Source organism: Mustela putorius, unplaced genomic scaffold (genome assembly GCF_011764305.1).
Source record: "Mustela putorius furo isolate JIRA1106 unplaced genomic scaffold, ASM1176430v1.1 tig00000785_pilon_pilon_pilon, whole genome shotgun sequence".
NCBI classification, from domain to species: domain Eukaryota; kingdom Metazoa; phylum Chordata; class Mammalia; order Carnivora; family Mustelidae; genus Mustela; species Mustela putorius.
Genome location: NW_025421480.1, coordinates 6,697,967 through 6,723,034, shown reverse-complemented (window position 1 = coordinate 6,723,034; position 25,068 = coordinate 6,697,967). Strand labels below are relative to the sequence as shown.

The following is a 25,068-nucleotide window of genomic DNA, read 5'->3' as shown; positions in this document are numbered from 1 at the left end:
GAAATGCTGGTTTTTTTTAAGAAAAAAGTGACAGTATTCACACAAACAGTGCTCAGTATTGTATAAGTATTGTATAATATTACCCACCTGCTTTTTGTAGAGATTTGCTCCAGTTTCTTGGCTAATGTACAGCACTCTTCCTTCAACTTTATCAAAAATGTATTCTGGGAGGTCAGCAATGAATACTGTTCATTTTCTAGAAATAACAATAAAGCCCCCACCAATGTAAGATGTTTATGGTTGTAACTCTGGAAGGCTTCCTATGTAGACCAGTCAAAGTGCTAAGACCACTACCTATTTCCTATAAGCCACTAGGTCAATTTCAGTGTCCTCAAAGTCAAGGACGACTCACCTGGCAAGACACTAAATTTGGGAGGCATTAATTTTTCTAATAATTACACCCCGGAAACAGTTTGAATCATACCAGCTTGGGGGAACGTTTCAACGTGTCGATAAAGTGTCAGATTATGTCAAGTGGAGCCGTGGATGCTTATGTCTTTGTAATATGCACGATATTGTATTTTTATTTTGACAATTTCACTATAAACAGTGTCAAGAATGATCACAACTAGATAATTTGCAACTTTAAAATAACAGAGGAACTCTCTTCTATACTGTAATTCCTGCTTTATGTCTCGTATTTGCCCACATATATCTCACTATCCCCACCTCTTGTATATGCTTCTTTCATTATGAAGGAAAAATAACAAAATTTTCCCTAGAAGTTGGATTTCATTGTCAACAGTATGAGTATCACTGAAGATCTGGTCAGGGAATTGAAGAGAGCGTGGGATTTTTGTGCAAAATAAAAGGAGTGTTCTTAAGGTGGTCTTAGCCGTTAAATTCTCTCACGCAGCACTTAGAGATTCTGCCCAAGACTCCTTGATCACTAGAATCCTGCAAGCAGGAGGGGCAAACACTAATTTTTCCTGGAATTTCCTCCTCTTACTTTTAGTGGAAAAACACCTCCTGAGTCTGGGAAAATGCAGGAGGGTATCATGTGGGTCAGTATGACATTTGCCTCTTTATGAGCAAACGGATGACTTAACGGAGGTTATGTTACCATTTCTCACCTATAGGATGAGCACTCGCTTTTTTACCCTGTCATCAAATACAGCGTACACGAGATCATGTGAAAATTATCTTTATGTGTCAGGCTTTCTTTCTGATTTCAGCCACTGACTGGCAAAAAGCATAGAGCCTACAAAGCAAAATAAATCAAGGCACTAGAAATTAAGCAACACTTTTCTGGAAGAGGCAGGATCAATTAAACTTTTGTTTTAATAGGACAATCAGCTCAGAGTATGCGGTGTGGAATTATAATGACTGACGCAGTCTTGTTTTGACTCACACTGTCTGTGAACACACAACTCGAAAGTGAAAGGAGCTACAGAACACTCCAGCTGAACGCATCAAACTGCCTGCTTCGAACAAAAGTGCATTTTACTTTCAAATGAAAGGTGAAGAGTTACTGGCCAACTCCGTCTGCGAAACAGCACCGATGTGATGAAAGATGGCGATTTTTAGCCAAGCTGCCAGCTGTGGTCAATGCCTTGTATTAGTGAATTTTCACAGCAGTTTGAGAACTTGAAGAATGCAAAGGATTAAACATCACTCTAGATTGGGCTGGGGGAGGTGGGGAAATCATACAAATGCTAAAAATGTTCGAAGCTGCAAAGATTAAATAAAGGAACATATCAATTTGGAGCCACTGAATTACATCCAGCTGCGACAGTGAATTAAGAACCGATTAATGGCTAAAGCTTTTCTCCAGTTTGGATGCTGAAGCAAACTCATTAGGCTTTTAGAGGAGCTATAATGTGTGTACTGTGGGAACTGTTCAATGCTATTCAGGAGACTCTAACTGTAAGCTCAGAGCATTTCCCGCAGAGCTTCTGATGCTATTTTTTTATATAACATGTGTGCCTGAAAACCCAGCCAAAAACAAGCCCTTTGTTTTTCTACTTTGTTGTGGTCTCTCTCAGCTTTACGTTTCTTGAACACAGGTAAATAAACTCATAATCCAGATGGTGCAACAGATGTGAGAGCGGCACTCTGAAATCAACAGACAGTGGGCAATACTTTCCATTTTCTCTTTTAAACGCTAACTAATATGTAATTCGGAATCTCCGGTGTAGTTAGCATCTGCTCCCTTCGGCCAGCCAAAGGTTACAGGTGTTCCTGATGTCATTTCACAGTAAGGCGTGGGCCTGGCTTGTGAGCCAGTGCCCAGGCTCTAATCTCTCCTACCACCTACCAGTTCTGTCGTGCTGGGCCTCCATTTGCTGTATCTTCTGTGTCAGCTCCTGCTCTCTTTGCTGGGCCTGAAGGGCTTGGGCCTTTGCTTCGTTGCTGAAGCTCTGCTGAATGCTATCTTTTTCCAGTCTACAAAGCAGAGAGGAGACAGACAGAAATGTCATCTACACACGCACCGAGCCTCACCATTTCCCCTACAGACCACGGAGAGCTGAATGCAGTAAACTGTGAAGCAGAAGATAACAATCTTTGTCAGACCCCCTGTTCCCCTACCCTTCCACCGTCCCAGCTCCCTCTCCCCTCCCCCCAACCCCCCATCCCCCTCAACCCTGGCCCCCTGGGGGAGGAGAGCCAAAGGGCCTTTCATGCTGTGTTTAATACATGCCATAAATTGAAACAGATTCCAGGATACAACTTCCAAAAATCAAGAAATCGTGATATCCAAATACTAGTATTTCGTAACCTGAAAACACAAACTTCCTTTTCAGTAAGACTGTCAACATTCTGGGCCACCATCCCGTGTTTTAACTTTTGAACGGTCCATACTTCCTACAGATCTTGCAGTCCTACGAACGGCACGGTTCAATACACCACAACTTAAATTTTTGAAACTCAGCTTTGTAGACCACCTCTGCTTTTCCTCCCCAACTTAAAACGGAATCTCAGATAGAGTCTAGGGAATCTTATCCAGGAGCAGGGAAATGGTTCTGCATTTTTCGTTAAACGTTTTCACATATTAGGCCACGTAATGGGAACAGAAATATGACCACGAGAACAAGTAACTTCCCCCAGCACTTCCTAATGAAGACCCCTTTTGGTTCACATTGAAGCAAGTTTGCAGGATGAGAATATCCCATAGTCCAAGACAATGTCCTACCCGTGGTGATGGGATTACTGACCCAGTGAGATGGGTTATTCCGCTTCTAAAGTGTTTCCTAAAGACAGAAACTAACTGTCTGAACAATTAGAAGACAGGACCACACCTCTGACAGCGACACTGACCCCCCCCACACACACATTAGGTTGGTTCCTTATACTCTAAACACAGGTAAGTGAAATGAGGTCCTTTAATTAACTGACTTAGTTATTTCTAACTCCTATCTCCTTGTGGGCATTTCTCATCCGTGCTGTTTTAGTTTACTAATTGAGATATTTACTGCCTTGCCTTTGCCAAACTAAAAATAAACAATTCCATAAAGCTATCACTAGTCGTCTACATACCGCTGTGGAGCTTCGATTCATTGGCTTCTAATTATAAAGCAACATAAGGAAAGTCTGTATTGAAACTGGTCAACGCATGCGGTAATGTTGTAGTATAAAAGTTCAGGAGGAATCTATACCCATACCTCACTCAACCGGAACATCAGGAGTCCACGCTAAATGTGAAATAAGGTCCCTTCTGGTGCATCTAATAACAGCCCCCCTTGGACCTGCTCCAAGGTCTTCCCTCACACTCAGTTCCAAACCGGTATATTGCAACAAACAGATACACTAGGCCACTTTTTGCCTTCCCAGTCACACCATGCGTCTTCTGCCCATGGACCACTGCATATGTCTCTCTGTTTTCCTGGGATGGCTTCCCCCCCCCTGCGTCCTGTTCCTCCCCTGCATCCCTTGCCCACCCCTGTCCCTCTGCTCAGTGAACACTACTCCTTTAAGGTCTGCTCAAAATTCTCCCCTCTCCGTCCATTCTCTTCGAAATTAAGTATTCCTTCCTCGGTGACCTTAATATATGTTGTAAATGAATACGTCCCACTACGATGGCGTTAGTCACACTTGACTTACTGCTTCTTGTCATCTCTGTCTCTCTAAATCCGGAGCCCAGCTCAGGACTGGCACACCAGCAGCGGGCAGTGAAGGCTTAATGAATGAATAGATGTTCTTAGACCCTTGCCCTGGGGGAAGGGAAGATGCTGTCTTTACCGAGGCTGGGGAATCTGCTCAAGGCTGGAATGAGGAGGCAAAAACTTTTCAGACATGTCAAAGAGCAGAGTGCCTGGAAGAGAGTGGTTCTAGTGGCTTCGCCAGCTAGAGACCCTGCTGTGCAAGGAATCAGCCTAAAAAGAGCACTGTGGACTCTTCCACTGAGGGACCACCCCGAGGTCAGACCCCTGGTTACAGGCAGGGAGATGTGAGGCTCTGAGACCACTAATAACCAGGTAGCTGGACAGTGCACTGCTCAAAACCAGCATCCACTGGAGAGTGAAAAGGAGCGCTACTGATAATCACGCCAGGACAAGAGCCTTTGCAAACCAGGGCTATGGTTCTCTTACATAAAGGGGTTGCCAGTCTCAACGTCAATTTTTAGCATGCGAAGTTGCCTCATAACTGATATTCTAAATTGACTATGGAAAAAAATAACCATCGTTATCGTAGTTTTCCTTATAAAATAAGACAATTTAAAAGAATGCATACTGAGAAGGCTAGGTGATCCATCATGATCCTGGGGTCCTGGGATGGAGCCCTACCTTGGGCTCCCTGCTCACCAGGAAGCCTGCTTCTCCCTCTCCCTCTGTTCCCCACCCCCCGACCCAACTTGTATACAAGCTCTCTCTCAAATACCTAAATAAAATCTAAAAAAACCCCAATACTATACCAACGAATGTTGTATCATACACCAAGTTTTGTTTCTTGAGTGCTTCTCCAATTTTTATTCTATTTAAGAAACATGTTGTTTTGTAATTTTTAATTGAGGTATAATTGACATCTATTAGTTTCAGGTGTACAACACAATGGCTCGATATCTGTACAAGTATGAATGATCACCAGTAGTCTAGTTAACATTGTTTTCACTGCACAAAGACACGGCATAGCTTGACTTTCCTCTTCCCTCCCTCTAGCCCCCTTTCCTTCTGTGGCGCCTTCTCCCCTCGCAGGTTCCTTCTGACATAGTAGGCTTTTTATAAAACCTTAGAATGTTAGAACTGAAAGGGAATCTCAGATCTGTTTAATCAAATCCTCTCACATTACAGCTGAGAGAAGCCACAGGCTCGAAGGTTACATTGTAAGTGATGTGAAGGCAGAGGAGGGATTTGAAATATTCTGATTTAGGGAAACCTATTTTATGGCGCTCTAGAGGCAATGCAATGGTGGATCGAAAGAACTCATAAAAACCACTTATGTATCCAAGGGAGGGATTAGAGAAGAACCCAATTCAATTCGTTTAATATTTATCATAACTCTTATTATGTGAAAGGCACTCCGCTAGGCGCTGGGTCAAACAGATAAATATGGCAGAGCTCTTGTTCCCGACAGGGACTTCAAAATGGCTAAAACCGGAAGCAGACGGTGGAACACACCAAAAGAAATCTACAAGGGGGAAAGCTACCGAAGCAAAGAAAATGAGAGGCCAGTGCCAGCTGGGTAGGAGAGCGTCAGGAAGGGTGGCTGTACCAGTCTCCCCCACCTGGGTTTCTTTCAGCTCGCACTCAGAACACTGACGATCTCGCTTCATCAAACTTGTAGTTAGCCGTCTTTGATCAACTGGGATAAAAGCGATGGCAGTAAGGAACAATTTCTTGGTTGTGGTTAAAACAGGGCTGAAAGAGTTAGCCATAACAGCTAAAAGCTGGAAACAATCTAAATGCCCACTAACCGCTAACTGGTTAAACTGGTGGTATCGCCTTGTGGGGCTACTGGGACTTGTAGGAATAAAAAGGAACAGCTACTGTAAGTAGCACACACGGGTGAGCCTCAAAGGCAGGATGCTTCGTTAAAGAAGCCAGACCTGAAAACATATTGTATGATTTCATTTACATGACATTCTAGAAAAGTAAACACTAGAGCCGTAGGATCTAAGAACAGGGTGTGTGTGTGAGGGAACAAAGGGGCGTGAGGGACATTAGGGCTGACAGAAGTGTTCTGTGTCAGGATTATGATGGTTTCACCTCTGTATATATTTGTCCAAATATTTTTTCTTGCACACCTACAACTGGTGATTTTTATTATATTTAAATTGACCTCCATAGAGCTGATTTTAAAAAGGAGCAAAGGCAGTAGAATAGGAACATCTACCGTCGTCTCCAAGTTACTCACCATCCCCAGTGGCCATATGTGGGCATGTCCACGTTTTCTTGATGACAGTCAATAGTTAAAGGAAGTACACAAGCACTGGACAGTCCTCAAACATGGACTAAGTACACAGAGAGGTATTGTCACTCCTTTTTTCCAATGACAGTTTTGGCTCATTATATTCTCTAAAAATGTCTGCAATGATATTTACCATCCCATTAAAGAAATGGACTGAAGAATTCACTCTATGTTTTTGATCCTCAAATTTTTGTATCATTTATTATTTTAAATCCTGCTATTTCTAAAATGTTCACGTCACAGCAAAAATGACTTATTAGATTTTTTAAAGGACATTCTAAATTTTATAGCAACATTGAAGGATTAAAAGTTTCTGATGATCTGGGGCACCTGGGTGGCTCAGTGGGTTAAGCCTCTGCCTTTGGCTCAGGTCATGATCTCAGGGTCCTGGGATGGAGCCCCGCATCGGGCTCTCTGCTCAGTGGGGAGCCTGCTTCCTCCTCTCTCTCTGCCTGCCTCTCTACCTACTTGTGATCTCTGTCTGTCAAATAAATAAATAAAATCTTTAAAAAAAAGTTTCTGATGATCCTAAAGTTCATCGATGAGTCTAGGACAGAAATGATGAAGGCTTCAAGTATAACATGAGCATGGGGCCTATAGCGGTGGTGATTTGAGGCACCAATCCCATATGCCATGATTCTAGTTACCTTTTCACTAGGGCTGCAGTTGGAGTATTAAACATACAACCCTTTTGGTGAAATGGTGTTTCCCTTCCAAAGTACAATACCCAGAGCTCCGTGATAGTAGAATACTGGTATGACAAAATTATGAGGCATAACATGCTTACCAGCTGAGAGCCATTCTTGATGGTATTATAGAGAAAAGCAGCAGGAAGGTAGGGGTGTCATTGTGAGTTAAGACACATGATGTCCATGTGTCCCAACACTGGCGATATTCTCTTTGATCATTTGGTTAATGTCATTGCTGTGCTATTAACATGTTTAATAACTGATCCCCAGAGGGGGGAAACTGCTTATTTGCAGTGTTTACCAATTTTCAGTGTAAATGCTTCTATCACGGCCTGTTTCAAGTTACCAATGTAACATCAGAGAACAAGGAGTTAGGAAGAAATACACACAGTTGGCTTTCACAAGCCGGTGTGAGCCAATCCTGGCACAACACTGGTTAGGTGGCCTCTCCCAAGCTTCTCCACTATAAAGCTATTATTTCCCTCTTTGTAATTCAGAGGTAATTTGTTGGGAGATGCTAAGACCATGTAAATAATTACCCTATTCCTCATTAAATTCTCATCTATGAGTTTTATATCCAATGGTGACTCTTCTACTCTAACATTCTTTCTCACTTATTAGTTGACATTGTGCTGTAAGAACGGGCTTTCCTTTCTCTCCCATTATTAATTCATTGATATTAGCATGGAGTCATGGATTCTTTTTTTACTCAGCGGGCTATAATCTATTGTGGTCTTTTTTTTTTTTTTTTTTTGGTTCAACTCATCCTAGATTTGGCCCGTGCGAACCCCTTCAAGCTGTTTCCTATATCTCTATTATCCCTATGAACTTCTTGGCTTTCAACCCCCACCAAGATGTTTCAGGCTCCCAAGTCTTGGGATCAGCTTTTGTCCAAGGAACTCTTCTGCCTTTTAGTGGAGAATAGTATGTAGAAACCAAGATCTATCATCATGTGGTATACACTGCTACCAAGAAGTCTGCTCCTAGGTCACCTTAGTAGACAGGACCAGGATGGGAATATACATATAAATGTGTAAATATATAAGTATTTTTCCAATTAGTATATGTTTATATACATATACAATTAGTGTATGTATATGGCCATATACAATTAGTATATGTTTATACTAATAGTACATGTACATTCACACCAATCTCTCCAATTCTGATCCAACAACATAGGTAGAACCTAGTTCCCCTCTTTCCATCACTATAACTTTCCTCCTCGACAGTGAGAAACGTGGCTCCCATTGTCTTCAACATGTTTACTCTTTTGTTCAATCTTATACAATATACACAGAGAGTACTTTCAGAATTGCTGATCTACTACAGAAAGCATATCTACTGTTGGGGCGCCTGGGTGGCTCAGTGGGTTAAGCTGCTGCCTTCGGCTCAGGTCATGATCTCAGGGTCCTGGGATCAAGTCCCACGTCAGGCTCTCTGCTCAGCAGGGGGCCTGCTTCCCTTCCTCTCTCTCTGCCTGCCTCTCTGCCTACTTGTGATCTCTGTCTGTCAAATAAATAAATAAAATCTTAAAAAAAAGAAAAAAAGAAAGCATATCTACTGTGAACTAGAATTAAATATTTGCTTACAGTTTTGGTTGCTTTGTGTTTTTTTTTTAATTTTTATTTTTACTTATTTATTCAGCTTTACACAAATGCATACACACCAGTTTCAGTTGATTTCCTCTGTTCTGGGAAAATTACATCTTGAGGAGCAATAGAATACAGTAGAAAACACATAGCTACAGTGTCGAAAAATGGCATTCACTTTCTTATTACCTGTGTGGCCATGGACAAGTAACTTTATTTAATCTTGGGGTTCTTCATTCAAATAGAGCAGAAAAAAATCCTACCTTAAAGGATTAATAATTTTAGTAAGTTATTATTTATTAATGCTTACCACGGGCTAAGCTCTTCACAGTTATCCTTTCGTTTAATCCTCATAGCAACCCTCTGAGGTAGATTCTCTTATTGTCCTTACTTTATAAATGAAGAAACCAAGGCCAAGAAAGGTAATGTTACTTGTTCAGAATCTCTTAGTTATTAAGGGGCAGAACCAGGAAATCCAGGCCGACCTGACTCTCAAGTCCACAGCACAAATCCTTATGCTTCGATCTCCAGTTCATTAGGGGGCGCAGAGAAATGAGAGAAGCCTAAAAGGACAACAAGATCTTTGAAATAATTAGATTATCCCTAAGTGTGTGTCTTTTAATACCTATATATCCACCTGGACAGCCGAATTCCAAGATGGTTCCCTTCTCCTTCTCCATTTGTCCCATATGTTATTGGGTCACTTCCTCCTACAGTGACACTGTCAGTTAGTTGTTCCTCCTTAATGAAATTCATTGGCCTTAACAAAGCACTGAAAGGAGGGCACCTGGGTGGCTCAGTTATCTGCTTTGGGCTGGGGTCATGATCCCAGGGTCCTGGGATGGAGCCCCGCATAGGGCTCCCAGCTCAGCGGGAAGCCTGCTTTTCTCTCTCCCACTCCCCTCTGCTAGTGTTCCCTCTCTCGCTGTGTGTCTCTCTCTCTGTCAAATAATAAATAAAATCTTAAAAAAAAAAAAAAAAGGCATTGAAAGGTGTACAACTACATCTCTGGCCTCAACCTGGCCACAAAATCCTAGAAGATAAGACACGTATATCTTATCTGGAAGGTAAGTACCTAAAAAAATAGAGACCTTGGTTTTGCTCACTAATTTATCCCAAGAGCCTGGAATGATGCCTGGGATATAGCTGTGTGGTCAACAGATATTTGATGAATGAATAAATGAATGAATCAACAAATGAATGAACGAATGAACAAATGAATGAATGACCAACTCTAGGAGATGGAAAGTACCAAGTCTCCACACAGGTTTAAGTTTCCTCCTGTCTACTGATCAGAAAATCCCTACTCTGGCCAACAATTCGATTCAGTTTTACACTGGTATGGACAATAACAAAATAAAAACAGTAAAATTAGTAGACAACATGATGTCTTCCATGTTTGACAAGAACACAAAATCCTGTACTTGTTCACTGTTAACAGGGGCTATGTTCTCCGGTCTGAGCAAACGTAGAAATACTAGGATAGAACAAAACAGGATAAAAAAAATACAAGAGGAGTAGTTTTCAGTAACCCCTACTTCCTCAAGTACGCAAAAATCCCCTAATGGCATCATACATATTTCCTAGAGGAAATTATTTCTATTTTCTTCACTGCAAAGTGTGTCAGAATTTTAAGTACAACGTTGAAAGATGAGTTATCAGATTAGAACATGAGTCACTTCTAGGAAAGGAAGCAGAAACAGAAAGGAGATCGTCTTTCAAAGGAATAAACACAAAAGAAAGGAAATAATTAACAAAAACAGCCCTAAAAATAATCTGCTCTCCAAAAGTGTTCTTTTACAGTATCTCCAAAATAACTTGAAAGCTCTAACCATCAAGCAAAGGAGGCCATGCTCGACGAGATACTGCTTGCTTCCAAGAGCGCGACTTGCGTTTACTTCAGACAAAACCACGGACTCTTACCAACTCAGGGTCCTCCCCGTACCTGTGCTTTCTGTTTTGCAAAGAACATTCCAATGCATTGACCTCTCTACTCCTCATAACAATTCCGGAAGGCAGGGAGATGGAACAGTTAACCTTGCTTGACATTTATGGACAACTCTCAAACCCAGAGAATTCAGAGATGTGCTCAATGGCACACAGAGTGCAGAGCTAGAACTGACACCTGTCTTCTGGCTTCAAGTTCAGGGCACTTCCATTCCATGGCATTGCCTCACATGAGAGGTTCGGTCAGACTCCTACTGTTCATCCATTCAACAAACACTTAAACACCTCTTCTGAGCCACGCACAGACCGCCACCGTGCCTTCAGAATTCATGGTGAAGGAAACAGACAAGAAAGAAGAACTGAAATAGAATGGGAAATAAACAGGAAAATAGGGCCAAAGGCCTGCTATCGTACAGGAAGACAGACCAGGAGAGGCGAGGTACGGTCAGGGAGGATCTTAGGAAGCAGAAATGTGAGAGGCTGAAAATGAGTTGTAATTAAGCCATCCAAAGAATGAGAAGAATTTTGCTAACAAGTGAAGTGGACAGCGTGTGCAAAGATTCGGGGAGGAGCGATAACCCAGGTGCCTCTGGAACATTGCGCACAGCCTTGGCACCACCAGAGAGTGGTACAGACACGTTCAGGGCAGCAGCGAGCTGCTGGTAGAGAGAGGCTGGAGAAAGAAGACACTGAAGATGTAGGCAGGAGCCAGAACACGGAGCTATTTTTAAGGACTTCATCCTGAGGGAAGTAGGGAGCCAACGTAGGGTTTTAAGCAGGGGAGTGTTGTGATCACACTCATGCTTCAGAAAGATCACTCTGGCTGCAGTGTGGGGAACAGATGGGGAAGGGACAACATTAGAAGCAGGGAGAGCACTTATTACTACAGCAATAGCAAGAGCAATTTCTGAAGTCGTTTCCTAGACATGGTAGCTACCGTAGGTAGATGCTGACACTGTACCACCACCAAATGCACATTCCAGCGGTTTTCACCCTTAAAACATCTCAGAGCTCAGAGGTCTCTGATGCGTAAGTGATCTAAGTCTCTCCTCGTTCACGACACCATGGGCCCAGTTCACTAGACCAAAGAATAAAAACAAATATGCTACTGCAGAAAATAAATTAGATCATGAATTTGCCTTTGCATCTTCCTATTGTCGAAACATCCACGTTTTCCATCTCTGACCTTCAATGCAAACTGATCACTTTGGCCCATCCCTGCCTTTCCTCTCCAAAAAATGTCAGTGTATCTGTGTAGTCCCCATAATGCATCCTTCTGACGAGTAACTTCAGATGGGACATCAGTAGGATCCATGTATATGTTGTAACAACTTTTCCGTAACCTGTTCATGGACGTGGCATCATTGTCACGTTGTGATACCACTGACTAAAAAAAGTTTCTATTATTAAAATGTTTTTGAAACTTATTTCTCAGATCCATTATTAAATGGGCAATGTGTTGGCTGCTTCGTGGCTACTAAATTTATTAAGGAATAGGCTATAATAGCAAGAAGTACAGTTATTAAATACACTTTATCACACTGGATTTCCCACGTCTGATAGAGGCATGCTTCATTTATCTGGGATGTTGGGAGGTTAGACGTTCCACCTGGAAGGATTTTTCCAGGCAGCAGACCCACAGAAATCTGACCACTTACAGTAGAAAGATGTCTAAAATATATACTAATTACGGCTCTGCTCCCTTGAGCAAACTATACCGAATATAATGGACTCCACTTGATAGTCAAGGTCATAATGTCCAATGAGGAAGGCTGCCTGCTGCTGCTGTTGCCCTTGCTGGGAAGCTCTTGGGCTCACTGCTCAGCCTTGTACCTTCAGGTGCCCAGCACCAGCGACTGGAAACAGAAGGCACTTTGTTGTTCCAAAGCTGCTGCATGAAAATCTCAGATGCTGTTCTAAAGATCCAGGGAGCAAATGGAATGATGATCTGCTCCTTCTAATTTTTCTAATTTCTAATTTCTGATTTTTTGCATCGGTCGTCTTGTAAGAGTTGCTGCCATGCTTTTTTGGTTTGGTTTTGTTTTGTTTCTTAGAAGTACTTTTTAATTTATATCTCCATTTATAGCTATGGGTCAAATGGTTGCATTTACCAGAAATCTGAGGAAGCTGAGAAACGCTGTAATAAAGACAGTGGAGTTTTCATTGTTACTGAAGTGCAGTGTTTTTGGTCAAACACCCAGTATGTTTGTACCTATGAATTAGGGATGCGTTCGACTGACTAACCTTGGCTTAGTAACAAAAATATAGTTCATTTGTTTTTTTAAACTTGATTGAGAGCTGCATAAACTTTCCATAATTCTGCATGGGATTCTGGAGCTGGAAAGCACAATTATATTTACAGAAGAGAAAACTGACTGGGGCCCAAGTGTTTGGATTCCCGTTCCAATGTTACCCCCCCACCCCCTTTCAAATTAGGGAAGCATGTTTCTGCCACGGGACTGAGGTCATTTTCCTCATAAAAACATTTTCCCTTGGAGTCATTTTATGATTTAACGTGATTTCTATTTGGCTTGGAACATGGGCTTACAACTACTCTTACCTACCTTTGTAAGGTTCCTTCTCCTAAGAAGCCTGGGTGTGTGTTGGGTTTTCTTCTTTTGTGGCCACCGGGAGGCCATGGCGTTCCCCATCCCCGCGGCTGCAGAACTGCTGTTTCTGTTCCCGAAGACCTGCTTCTACCTCTATTCTAACTCTATATTCGGATGCATTTCTACAGGGTAGCCTGTTCTGAGTGTACCCAAAACAGGGGAATTCATGACCTGAGGAAAGGAATCAAAGCAACTAAAATCCTGACGGGCCCCTGAAAGCAGCATTGTGCCCTTGGTCTTGAGGCCTCAGTGCGGAAGCCCACTGCCAGCAGGGCCGGGTCACGTATCTGCACACAGGAGCCCAAGGTTAAGAGCTCAGACCTTGGTGTCAGCTGAATCTAGCATCAGAGTCCCAGCGTGTTCACTGACTAGCCGTGCCCCCCAAGCACGTCACTTACCCTATGCCTCCGTTTTCTTAAATGTGCGATAGGATTAATAATGTACCTCTCCTTCGGAATACCAGGACGTTGTATGTAAAATATACTTAATATAGCACAGGCATATCATGTGTTCAGAAATATTAATCGGTACCACTATGATTCTCATTATTATTTCCTAGAAGACAACTAATCAAAGGGTAACGATCCACACGATTATCTCAAAGACTCACAAGCTGGAAGAAAGAATAAAAAAATTTCCTCACCAAAAAAAATATCCCCTTAATTTCCTGATAAAAGCCATATGGGAGGAGTGGTATTGTACAGCGGATATGAATTGGGGCTTTGAACACACACAGACTAGATCTGGGCCCTGACCCGCCAGCCACTTGCTGTGTGCCGTTGGAAGGGACCTCGGTCTAAGGTCATTTTCTCATTGAGTGAAACGATGTTGTCTGAATCCGTCAGACAATCTATATAAAGCAACCAGCAACTTCCGGCCCAGAACACCATTTGACGAAGGTCTACATGCAACTAATGGCCTGGCATCTAGTTATTTCATTGTCAAGTTTATTTGCAACAGCTGTAAGGTGTAAAGGCACAGGTGGGTCCCTAAGACAAGGAGAACTGACGCCCGGGGTTGCTGGGCCAGCTCGGAGCTCAGCTGCTCTGCAAAGAATGACCAGTAAATGGCAGCTTCCTCTTTCCTCCTCCCCCGCCTGCTCCAAGTGGCAGTTCTGCAGAAAAGGACTAATCAAAGACGGGCCTGGCTACTGGCTCCAAAATTACTGAAAAAGTTGACATGATTTTCTTGTTTTTATAGAATGATTCCAGCTCTTGTAGAAATAGAATTCAGGGTTTATGCTCAGGAGAAACCAACTGCATCCAGACTGGCTGCTGAGTGGAAGCTGGGGGTAGTGAACACAAGAGCCTAGGGCTGCCATGGTTCTAATGCAGCCACTGACCACACGTGGCTGCCGCTACCTGACACGTGGCTGGGCTGAATTGAGAGGCGTTGTCGGTGTAAATAATACACACCAGGCTGGGGAGACTTAGAAAAAAAAATAAAAAGCAGCAAAAAAAAACCAACCAAACAAAAAAACAAAACCAAAACTCATTAATTTATACTGATTACATGCTGAAATGATACCACATTCTGTGTTGGGTTATAAACTATTGGAATTAACTTCACCTGTTTCTTTTCATCTTTTAAAATGCGGCTATTTGTAAGTTTTTCATTAAATACGCGGCTTGTGTGTTGTGGCTCTCCCTGTATTTCCATTGGACAGTGTGGGTTTGAGCATAACTCCTTTGTCTACTTCCTCAGAGCAGAGAGTCATTTTCGATCCTCATGGGCCACCAATCAATTAGGTTTTTGTTGCCAAAACCTGCTAACGTTAAGTGCTTCATGAAGACATCAAATCTCATAATTTTTTATAAAAAGCAAAAGCTATGAAAATAATATATACTTTTTTACGTTAACAAATTTCTCACTTAAGTCGGCCAGTCACCACTGCTTGAAAGGAGAAACAAAGGAGAATTCTGATACAAAATGAAGAACAGCCAATGCTGAAGCAGTTACGTAATATTACACAAACGTAAGCAAAATAAACGCTTTAAAAAAAAAATCAGATCTGGTTTGAAGCACCTCCCCAAATACATATGCATAATGAAAATTAAATTATAAAGCCTGGTAAAAAGTATTCCACACAGCCAAGTTGGCAAATTACAGAAAAATATCATTATGAACATGCATTAGGTCTCCTAATAAGTAAATGTGCGTACGGTTGGAAAATCTTCAGCATTTAATAGTCTTTCTGTAATTGTTAAATGGCAATAACAGATTCCCTAAGAGATTTTTCCTCCTGAAATCTGGAGGTAATCTCCTAAAATCTAAAATTTTTCCTAAAAAAAATCTGTTCCCAACAGATTTTTGAATCTCCAATAATCAACCTTATATCATTCATTACTTGTTTCTCGTAAAAACAAAACAAAACAAACAAACAAAAAAACAACTCAGCACTTTCCAAGTGGGTCAAGAGGACCGCGCAGTCCTATTACTCAATGTGTCAGCCAGTTTGATCGACCACCCCACCGCCTGGTGAGCTATCTCTTGCCTCTGTAGCTCTCACTGACTGCAGAGCAGAATCTGCACTTTGTGGAATTCAGATCAACCAATGAATGGTTTCAGCCCTCTACAAAAATTGCTGGAGTTTGTTGGAAGAAACAGCACTCACGGACCCGGTAAGGGGAGGGGTGGGTGGGAAGCCAGGACCCCACACAGCAAGCCTCGCGAGAGTCGCTGTTCCCGCCATCATTATCCTTGCCACATCATTATTTACAGAGAATCTTACCACAAGGAGCTGCTGGAAATAATGACAAATGATAGGCACCTCCAAATGTATTTACAGAAAGATTAACACATTAGGAGTGCTTGCCTTCTCGACTTCTAGAGCTTACTATCCATGAGTAGCTCCATTTCTTCAGGATACTGGAAGGGATACACTTAGATGGAAGCAATACTGGGAGAGCAGGAGTTGGAGGAGAGTAAGGTCTATTGCAGAGTCTGCTTTAGGGGCCCAGACTTTGAATCTGGGCCAGTAATTCCTGGCCGAAGGTTTTCTGAAACGATTTATATCCCAAAGCATCCATGGTATTTTACTCTATGAAATCTTATTCTAAGAGTCAAGCTTTGAGAGAGGTGCCTAAACCTGCCCAACTGACTGGTCTAGTTACTTGCCAAGTTTATTTTCAGGAACTATTACCATATAAAGTTCAAGTTGGAGTGGTGTAGCCGGAAGAACCCATTGTAACGTTACTCACACAGCTGACCATAGACATGTTCCCCCACGCTTTAGAGGACGGACTCAACCTAAGCTGAAAGGTACCAACCCACCTGCTCTCTGCACGAATGGAAGGGCCGGGGAGAGAAGTCCCAGAGGCGCAGATAAGAAAACAAAAAACTTCCCACACGGTGCAATTATCCTACCATGAATGAATTTAGAGTAATTTTTCCCAAAGTGTATTCCTGAACACCTGATTCCTGGGAGAGATGTGGAGATTTGATAGAAGAGTTTCCATAAGTTGTATAAATTTGGAAAATGCTGAAAATGAAATCCCTTTCCAAGAGAGTCACAATGTGCACTAGTTAGCATTTCCAAGGCTCTGAGAAGTCCAACTGGAAAGAACCCTATTCAATTCAACTTTCCAAAAGGAATTGATCACAGAATCGATTTTCTCACGTCACCCACTACCAGAGGCAACACACAAAGTGTAATAAATAAACTTATTCTGGAGCCTAATTCCTGAGGCTTGAGTCCCAACTCCACCTCATTGCTAGTGCCGTGATCTTGGTCAAGGTAGTAACCTCCATACACCTTAGTTTTCTTATCTCTAAAATGGGCTCATGGCAGACTCTACCTGAAAGGGTCAAGTAGAGTCTAAGTGAGTTAATGTGAATAACATGCTCATCACGGAGTAAGCAGTGTGTCCTGGGAGCTATCTTGACCACTGCCGCCAGGAGGAGTGTTCCAAGAAGTGGTCATTGTTTGTAAGTTACAGCTCTTCTGTTTGTTTCAAGAACTAGTAACCGTGAGGAAAAGTCCAAAAAGAAAATTGTTTTTCCTTTCAGCAACAGGTTGTGCAAGACTCCTACAGAAAGATTTTAATAGGTTTCTTCCGACAAGTCATGTTATCACTGAATACCAGGGCTGTATAATGTAGAAAACCAGGCACAGCGCTAGACTAGGAGTACGGAGATGGAGACTACACACTCAGCCTTCACTGAAGAACTCTTGACCTTGGGCAGGTCACTTAGTGTCCCTCACCTCAGTCCTCACATACAAGAATGAGGGCTGGATTAAGTTTATTTCACAATTTGTTCACTCACAAGGATCTGAGTTAAGGAATACTTTTAAATATAAATAATGTTTTCCAGATTTTACACACACACACACACACACACACACACAGGTAAGTTACTATATCCACCTTATCCACTAGGATAAAGGATCACCACCCCTGCACTGAAAAAACCTACAGTGCCTAGTACAGCTAATGCTGAACGAATGCCTATTTAATAATAATCAAAAAAATTACAAAACCCCTAGACCTAAGACACACTGCTGAGTACAGCTAAGTTTACGTATTTCTGGAAAGCTACGAGTTCCACCTATAAAGAGCTTGCCGTTTAATTTGTGATGTAAGCAAATGATGACTAATTGTTACGGTTTCTTTTCCCAACCTTTCAATTTGAATCCCATAATTCAGGTGAGTTTTGTGGTATTATTTTACACAACAGGACCACACTAGTGTTCTATATTATTATAAAAAAGCTCTGTATTTGTTATAAAACAGATTTTATAAAGGTATTCAGGAACTAGGATGGAAGAGATGCCAAACTCAGTACCTTACGATTAAGGCAAGTATGCCCCAATCAACTTTATGTAGAATTTTAGGTTAATAAGAATTATCTATTAAATGAAAACTTCTTAACAAGTGAGGGGAAAGAGGCACACTTTGGAGCTGGTTGTAAATACCGGTGTTCGGTTTCCTTGTGTTCAAAGAAATTATTTACTCCTTTTCCTCCAAATAGACAGTTGTGTCCATTTCTTAAAGAGAAATGACCAAGAGCACACGGTTCTCCATGAAGCACACGGGCGTGAATAAGTATGTTCTATCATTGCTAATCAAACTGTAGTTCTCTCTTCTCACTGACAAAAGCAAGCCATGGATCATAGATGTGATCTCTAAAATCAGAATGTTCTCAACACCCGCCCTAATCCGATGTTAAGCTACCCGATCCGGCTGCTTGGAGACGGGGGATGTGAACACAGCGCTCACTGGGTACACCCCGGGTATCTAATCTTGGTGAAGAGTGTGCAGAAACTCTTGAAGATAAATCACTAGATCTTTAACATCTCAAAATAATTGTACATTTTCATCATTTCTCTTGGGGATGGCTTCATAGCAGCTACTCCTCACTTGGCAACTCTTTATCAGTAATGGAACGTTGGAAAATTTCAGGGGCGGCAGGGGTAGAGGAGGGCCCACGTAAATGGCATGGGTGATGTGACCAGGCAGATGACTAGCACGGATGTCTTCGGTTTGCAGAAAGTTTAATTTTAGTAGGTCTAAGAAAACAAGAAAGTCCTCCCTTCCTCGCCCGACTCTCCACTGTTCCTGTTGTAAATGCCTCGAGAGTTTGCAGGTGTCCGCCTGAGGGCAGGTCACGGAAAGTCAGTGAAAATCAGGGCACCCTCAACAACAGAAATTAACCTGCAGATCAGGCAGGCAAGTGTATATTTCAGAGAGCATTAATCTTTCTGGAACAATCAAACTGGACCTCACGAAATGAACAGGGACTCCAAACAACAAAAGCAACCAACAGCATCTATTCCAACATTGCAAATTTCTTAGATATTACAGATGTCACCCAACAGTGCGCGCATTTGCTTCCCATATGTGAACAAAACTGAGGCATCACAAGATAAATTTGAATGGAATGTTAACCTTCACTTAAATGTTTTTTTTTTTCTTTGCCTAGCTGACGACACAATTTTAGTATTATCACAACGGAGCTTCTGGCTGGAAAAAAATTAAATTAATGGATGGATTTAAAAAAAGCTTAGAAACTTAAAAAAAAATAAACAACTTTCAAATATCTGTACTTGATGGTGTCAAGAGCCAAGATGAATGTATTTCAATTGCAACTTCCAAACTAAACTCACAAATTACTACCATTATGCTAAGTGTTAGCTACCCCACTGTGCAGTTTTGCTTTGTGAATTTTTACCTTCCTCTATGAACACTTTTAGCCACTGATCGCACAGCCTTTCAATGTTTTCTGCCTTTTCCTTTAAATAAACTGGCTCTGGCTCCTTCCATCTGGTTCCCCTTCCGTCAGCAACCCTGCACCTGTTCACACCTCCTCTCCTGTTGGATTCCACTGAACATTTCCTCCTCTGCCAGGGCTATTCTGGCACTCGCAACCTTTCTGTCATTCAATCCATCTGTCAGAAGTGAACTTTGTTTACCGCAAGCTTCTGCTTTCTTCTTCAAGAAGCAAAGCCCCTCAAGGTCATTGTCAAATGAACTGTCGGCATGGATTTAAATCCTCTCCTGCTAACCAGCAGAAGATGAAGCTCTGTTGTGTAATGCACTTGTGAAAATTACTTTTGGGTTCGGGAAGACAATAATTTGGAGTCAAAGTAGTAAGACATGGTATTTTAATGATCATTTGTAAAACCAGACAGCTGATATGTATTTCCTTCATGTGTGTCTGCACTTCTTATTATATCGAGTATGAACTATATGTATAAGAAGCAAAATAAAAGTTTTTAAGTGAAATCAAAATATCATAAACAAGTTTACACTATGTAAAAATTGCTCCGTACTATACAGCATTAACTTGAGGAATAAATATTTTCACTAATGAATTAGCCAAGGGAAGGAGTATTCCAATTAAGAAATTTTACACTGAAATGCTTAAAATGTACAAATATGTACCATTTCAATTATAAGCTATATATTAACACGCAGCTCCATTACTGCTTTGAAAGACTGAACCCATAATACACAAATTGAGTATATTTTAAATTTCATCATTTAAAAAATAAACAGTTCTGCTTCAATAGTATTCAAATATATGTTGCCCAACAAGCACACCATCATCTAGCTAAAGAAATAGAAGTTGTACCAACAGGCTAGTTCTGGGGAGAAAATGAACTCATAAAAATTAGGTGAAAATTATACTCTCCAGTGAATTTCTTCTGTGCCATCCCCCGCTGTCAAGTAATCACTCTCCCTTCATAAATCGGACATGAAATCACTTTACGTTGCATTATTTCCCAGCATTTTAGGCAACTGTATTCTCTAGGAAAAAGGCAAAGCCATGCCTCGATTCAGTGTTCTTGCAAGGAAAAGGGAGATCACCTTTTTAGGAGAAAAGAGATGACACAAATTTGAACGAAAGCACTGTTACAAATAAATGTCAGCTAAATGTAAACCTAAGGGCCACTTCATTCCTAACACTGCTTTTAGATTTGGAGGAATTACCCCAAGATTTTGTCCTATTGCATATGCTTTTATTAAGCACAATTAATCAAGCCAGGAAAATTTTCTAAATCCTTTGTAGAAAAGGCAAACATTGAAGCTTTTTTCATGGACATGGAGTTGCAGGCAGCTTTTATTAATAAAAGCAGCCTAAAAACATGCAATCTAAAATTTGAATCTTTCGGGTTTGATTGATTAGATATTTGTAATTTACCCCCAAAAAAGGACTTTCTCAGAACAATTCTTCAGATGTGTTCAAGAAAATTACTGTGATGCTAAATATAAAAACAAAAACAAAACCCGACAAAGACAGCTTCAAATCCAAGTGTAGAGACATTCTTTTTTAGCTCGAATTTCAATTCTATTCTTCCTCTCCAAAATTCCCTATGTCCTAGAAATCTTTCTTATGTAATATATACAATGTAATTGAAGGTGTGGCTTTTGAACACCAAATATGAATTCTAAGAGGTGCTTCCTCCTCTATCTTCCCAAACATGGTATCGAAATAAATTGTTTTTATGTGGAGAAAATTCCAGAGCTAGTATCTAATTTACCCAGCAAGTCTGTTTAATATTTTTCTGGGTGTGTTTTTTTTTTTCTCTCTTCAGTATAATCCGTGCCTGACAACAGTTTGGTCACCTGGATGCCTGCTTCTGTAGCATGGAAAGGGTACTGGTCATGCGATCACTTCCGTGGTCTGGTTTGCTATCTAAAAGAAAGAAGTATTAGCAAAATGCTAGTTTCACAGGAGCTGCTTAAATCACCGTGAAGGAACGCTGCATTCTTAGCAAACTGCGTTTCAGAAACACACTAGTAGGCTTGTTTTAGAAAATGTATATGGCAAGAACGTAAACAAATGAAAAGCCGCTCAGCTGAACAGCACTTACACTCACACGCGGATGCGTGAGTGTGCACACACATCCACTTTTCCCCTCCATAAGTGCGGAAGAAAAAGAAAAGGGGAAATAGCATCACGATGGCTCCGAGTGAAGGAATTCGGAGACTCCTGTTAACCGTTATCTGCCTCAGGTGTAAGATGCTTGTTTTATCTTTGAAACAGAAAAACGAGGAAGGAGTTTTAGATACTTTGATACCAGCACCCGAAAGACAAATTTCACAGCAAAAATAAAGTGGCGTTGAAGCCATGTTGCTAGGTTTACTAGAGAACAGGGAAGCCGTTTCTAAGGGCCCTGCTAGGTGAGGACGAAGCGCTGATGTCACTCACATGCGTTCATACCAGTTTTCCCAAAGCAGCATATGGACGTAGGCTGGAAGGTAAAAATACTTCAGCTGCTTAATGGAGAACTGACCTGCCTTAATTTATCTACATTCTGAGTGAGACTAACGGTTCTGCTTTTCTAAGAACTGAAAATGATGAGCAGACAATGATTCTTCTCTGGTGTGTGGGTTTTTCTGCCTCTCTGTCCACACAGCCTTTTAACAACAGAGAGGGTACTCCTCCTTCCACTGCCTTCCTCGATTACCTAAAGACAAGCCCTTCTTTCAGATGGGAAAAATATTTGCAGGACTGCAGGACAAAGAACTGAGACATTGTCACAGAGTTGAGCAAAGGGGGAGAAGACAAATTTGCAAGAGTCTGTGAAGAGTAAGGAGAGACTAAATGACAACTTTAAATCTGCCACAATCATTTACTAATGTGCTGCTATATCAAATAAGTCTAATTTTTTGACAGCACCAAATTAGATTTATTGCAGAAACTGCTGCATAAATAGCATATGGCTATGTTATACCACCTATTTCAAATCCTGGTAATGTTTCCCCCTCCCCCTTCAAAATGAATAAATTGAGCCAAGCTACAAAGCTTCTGGAAAAAAAAGAGAGAGAGAGAGAGAGATACTAGTTCAAAAACAGATGTAGGAGATCTGGATTTCTTTGTTAAAGTAATAGTTTTAACATGAACGTCCCAACTCTATATTTAAAAAACATGATTTCTTAATGAGTTATTAAATTTAATAGATCATTTTCTCTCTCATTTCTTTCAGAATGACTTGATCTTATTTTTGTTTTAAGGTTTGGGGTTTCTGAATGATGCTTAGCTTTTTGACGTTCCATCGCAGTTTCACCAGGGGGAAAAGGAGGTCAAGCGGCTCCAGTTAGGTTCTGAGAAATTATTAGGCGTAATCGCGTGTATCGTCTGTGGGTCTGGGTCTTCGTTTGTCAAAGACATACGTGGTGGAAATCGTATCAAAAAGTCTCTTCTAATTTTAACTCCAGCCTTGGTACCAGAAACTCTCTGATGCATAAAATACATAAAGTGATCACTCCACGTGCCGCACTGTACACATTAGGACGGCGGGAACCTCACCCCTCCCAGCCCCCCGCCCCCAACTCCAAATGGCACAAAAAAATTAAAGTTCCACCGTAGCCGAGACGGAACACTCACGCCACACGTTTCGCGATGGACAATCCTTCCTTCCTGACTCTCTACCCCGATGGCCACCGCCCCCAACCCCCAACGGTGCTACAGTTCAACTCAGTTTTTCTCTTGGAACAAAAGTTTCCGCTCTTCCGTTGATGGGAAAGACATTGCAAGGTCTTATCTCAGACCAATGGGCACACCACTGCAAACATCATGGCACTCGGCTACCCCGCAGACTCCCTCTCTGTGGTCAGTCTTCCCAGCTGCCCTATCTGTTACTGTCTGATTAGTTCTGCTAAGGAGCCCCTCCCCTGCCAGCTTTCGGTGCCATCTGTTCGACACAAGATGGCTGCTGCCCAGCAACCTCGCACTGCCCTCCTACCTGGCACCCGGCTACCATCCTTACCCCAAAGTGCTAACACAGGTTCTCGCTGCTGGCAGAGTCAGGATTTCATTACTACTACTTTGACAAGTGCAGGGTTGTTTGTAATTTCTCTTTTATCCTGATTTTGATTGTACAACCACCTCCCACTGATTCAGTTTGCTTCAGTTTTGTTGCTCACAGATTTTACTCTCCACATTAATCTCCCTCTGGCATGTTACTGCATCTGTTCCCTTTTTTATTATTAATTTTCAAATTCCCACCATTTTTGACAAAAAGGAGGTAATCTACACTCTGTTTCTGCCCATTTCATTTTCTTTAATTTGGAAGATAAGTATGAAAGCATGCCAAAGAAGTTAATTCTCCGTTAACAGTTGATTTTCTGGCATCCCTACGCCTTTGTATATGAAAAACAGATAGGAATAAATGTTGACTGAATCACAACAACATAGTCGCAACCGTTCCTGAATTTAATGAAAAGCAAACATATGAAACGGCATCTCAAAAGTTTATTAGTTACATGAGTTGTCTCATGCTGTCAACCTCTCTTCCACTTTGAACAGAAAGCCTTTGTGCAAATCAGCCCGAGCGCAGGATCTGAATTTGGGCTCCCTTTGCAGATCCGACAGGGGCTCTGTTTTCACCGTGGATGAATTTTATCTAATTCCTTAATACAATTATCATCCTTCCTCACCCTAACGCTGTTGACTCATTCAGTAGTGCCTGATCCTGAATAAAGGCCTGATTTCAGAAAGGGGAAATGGGTCCAGAACTGCCATCCGTGCAACAAGGCAGAGCACAGAGAGCCCCCGAGCCCGCAGAGCTGCTTTCATTATTTCTCGTTGGGCAAACGGGCTGTATGAGGAGGGGCAAGGTGGTTTTTCCTCCAAAGACAAAGAGGGCCACGTGAGAGTTAGAAAATGGGACGTTATATATTTAACAATACACTCTCTTGGTGTCCCTGATTCGTCACGGCCGCCACCTTGCCAAAAAGGACTTCAGTAACTTGATCTTGTCTTAACTGCCCTCAAGTTTTCTAGCCTGAGCATAGCACTGGGATGGCTAGTGAATTGATTTTACACGAATTTGTATTAGTAGCATCATCTCCGAACAGATGAGTAACACCTCAGACTTACAGAACCCTGAATGAGTTTCAGTGATTTTCATACTCACATACATCCTCCCAAAATTACAGTTAAGCTCGGTAGGAAATAAAGTGTGGTAGGAGACTTCTCCCAAGGTGACAGAAGGTCCTCAGAAGAAGAACCAGGACTGGTGTCAAAATCAAGCTATGCCCAGCCTGGCAAACCACACTTCCGATCCGCTGCTGGAAAACCAGCAAAACTCAAACCTGCCGAAACCCACTTTGAATGGCTCAACGCGAACACCCCATCACCTCCAGCCCTTGCATATATTCCAATAGTGACTTCTTACTCGATTTCATGTACTTCTTTTGTTGGTATGGCTACATTTAGAATAATTATGCCCTCACCACGGGGTGGAGGGGAAAGAGAGCCCTTCGTACTCTGCCTGGCTCTCCCCCCAACCAGGCTGGCCGGGCAGGAGACGCTCAGCCCTCCCTCAGGTGACCAGGCGCCTGCCGCGGACAGGTCATGCAGAGCCAAGGTCCCTCAGCTGGATGTCAGCAACACAGTCTGCTTCCAAATGTTCCCTGACCCGTTTGGTGCCCACTC

General features: G+C 41.9%; 1 protein-coding gene across 8 annotated transcripts in view; it reads right to left on the bottom strand.

Annotated features, from left to right (window-relative positions):
- The window catches only part of SDCCAG8 (SHH signaling and ciliogenesis regulator SDCCAG8), a 229,621-nt gene that overhangs the window by 82,355 nt on the left and 122,198 nt on the right, over nucleotides 1-25,068 (bottom strand). For 6 of the 8 annotated variants that reach the window (XM_013058426.2, XM_004756777.3, XM_004756779.3 and 3 more), the window contains 2 exons: nucleotides 2,258-2,385; nucleotides 88-196 (listed from right to left, as the gene is read on the bottom strand). In XM_013058426.2, coding sequence (XP_012913880.1) covers nucleotides 88-196; nucleotides 2,258-2,385 — 237 coding nt within the window. The remainder of the gene's footprint in view (nucleotides 1-87; nucleotides 197-2,257; nucleotides 2,386-25,068) is intronic. The other 2 variants (XM_045084742.1, XM_045084741.1) reach the window with 1 other exon arrangement.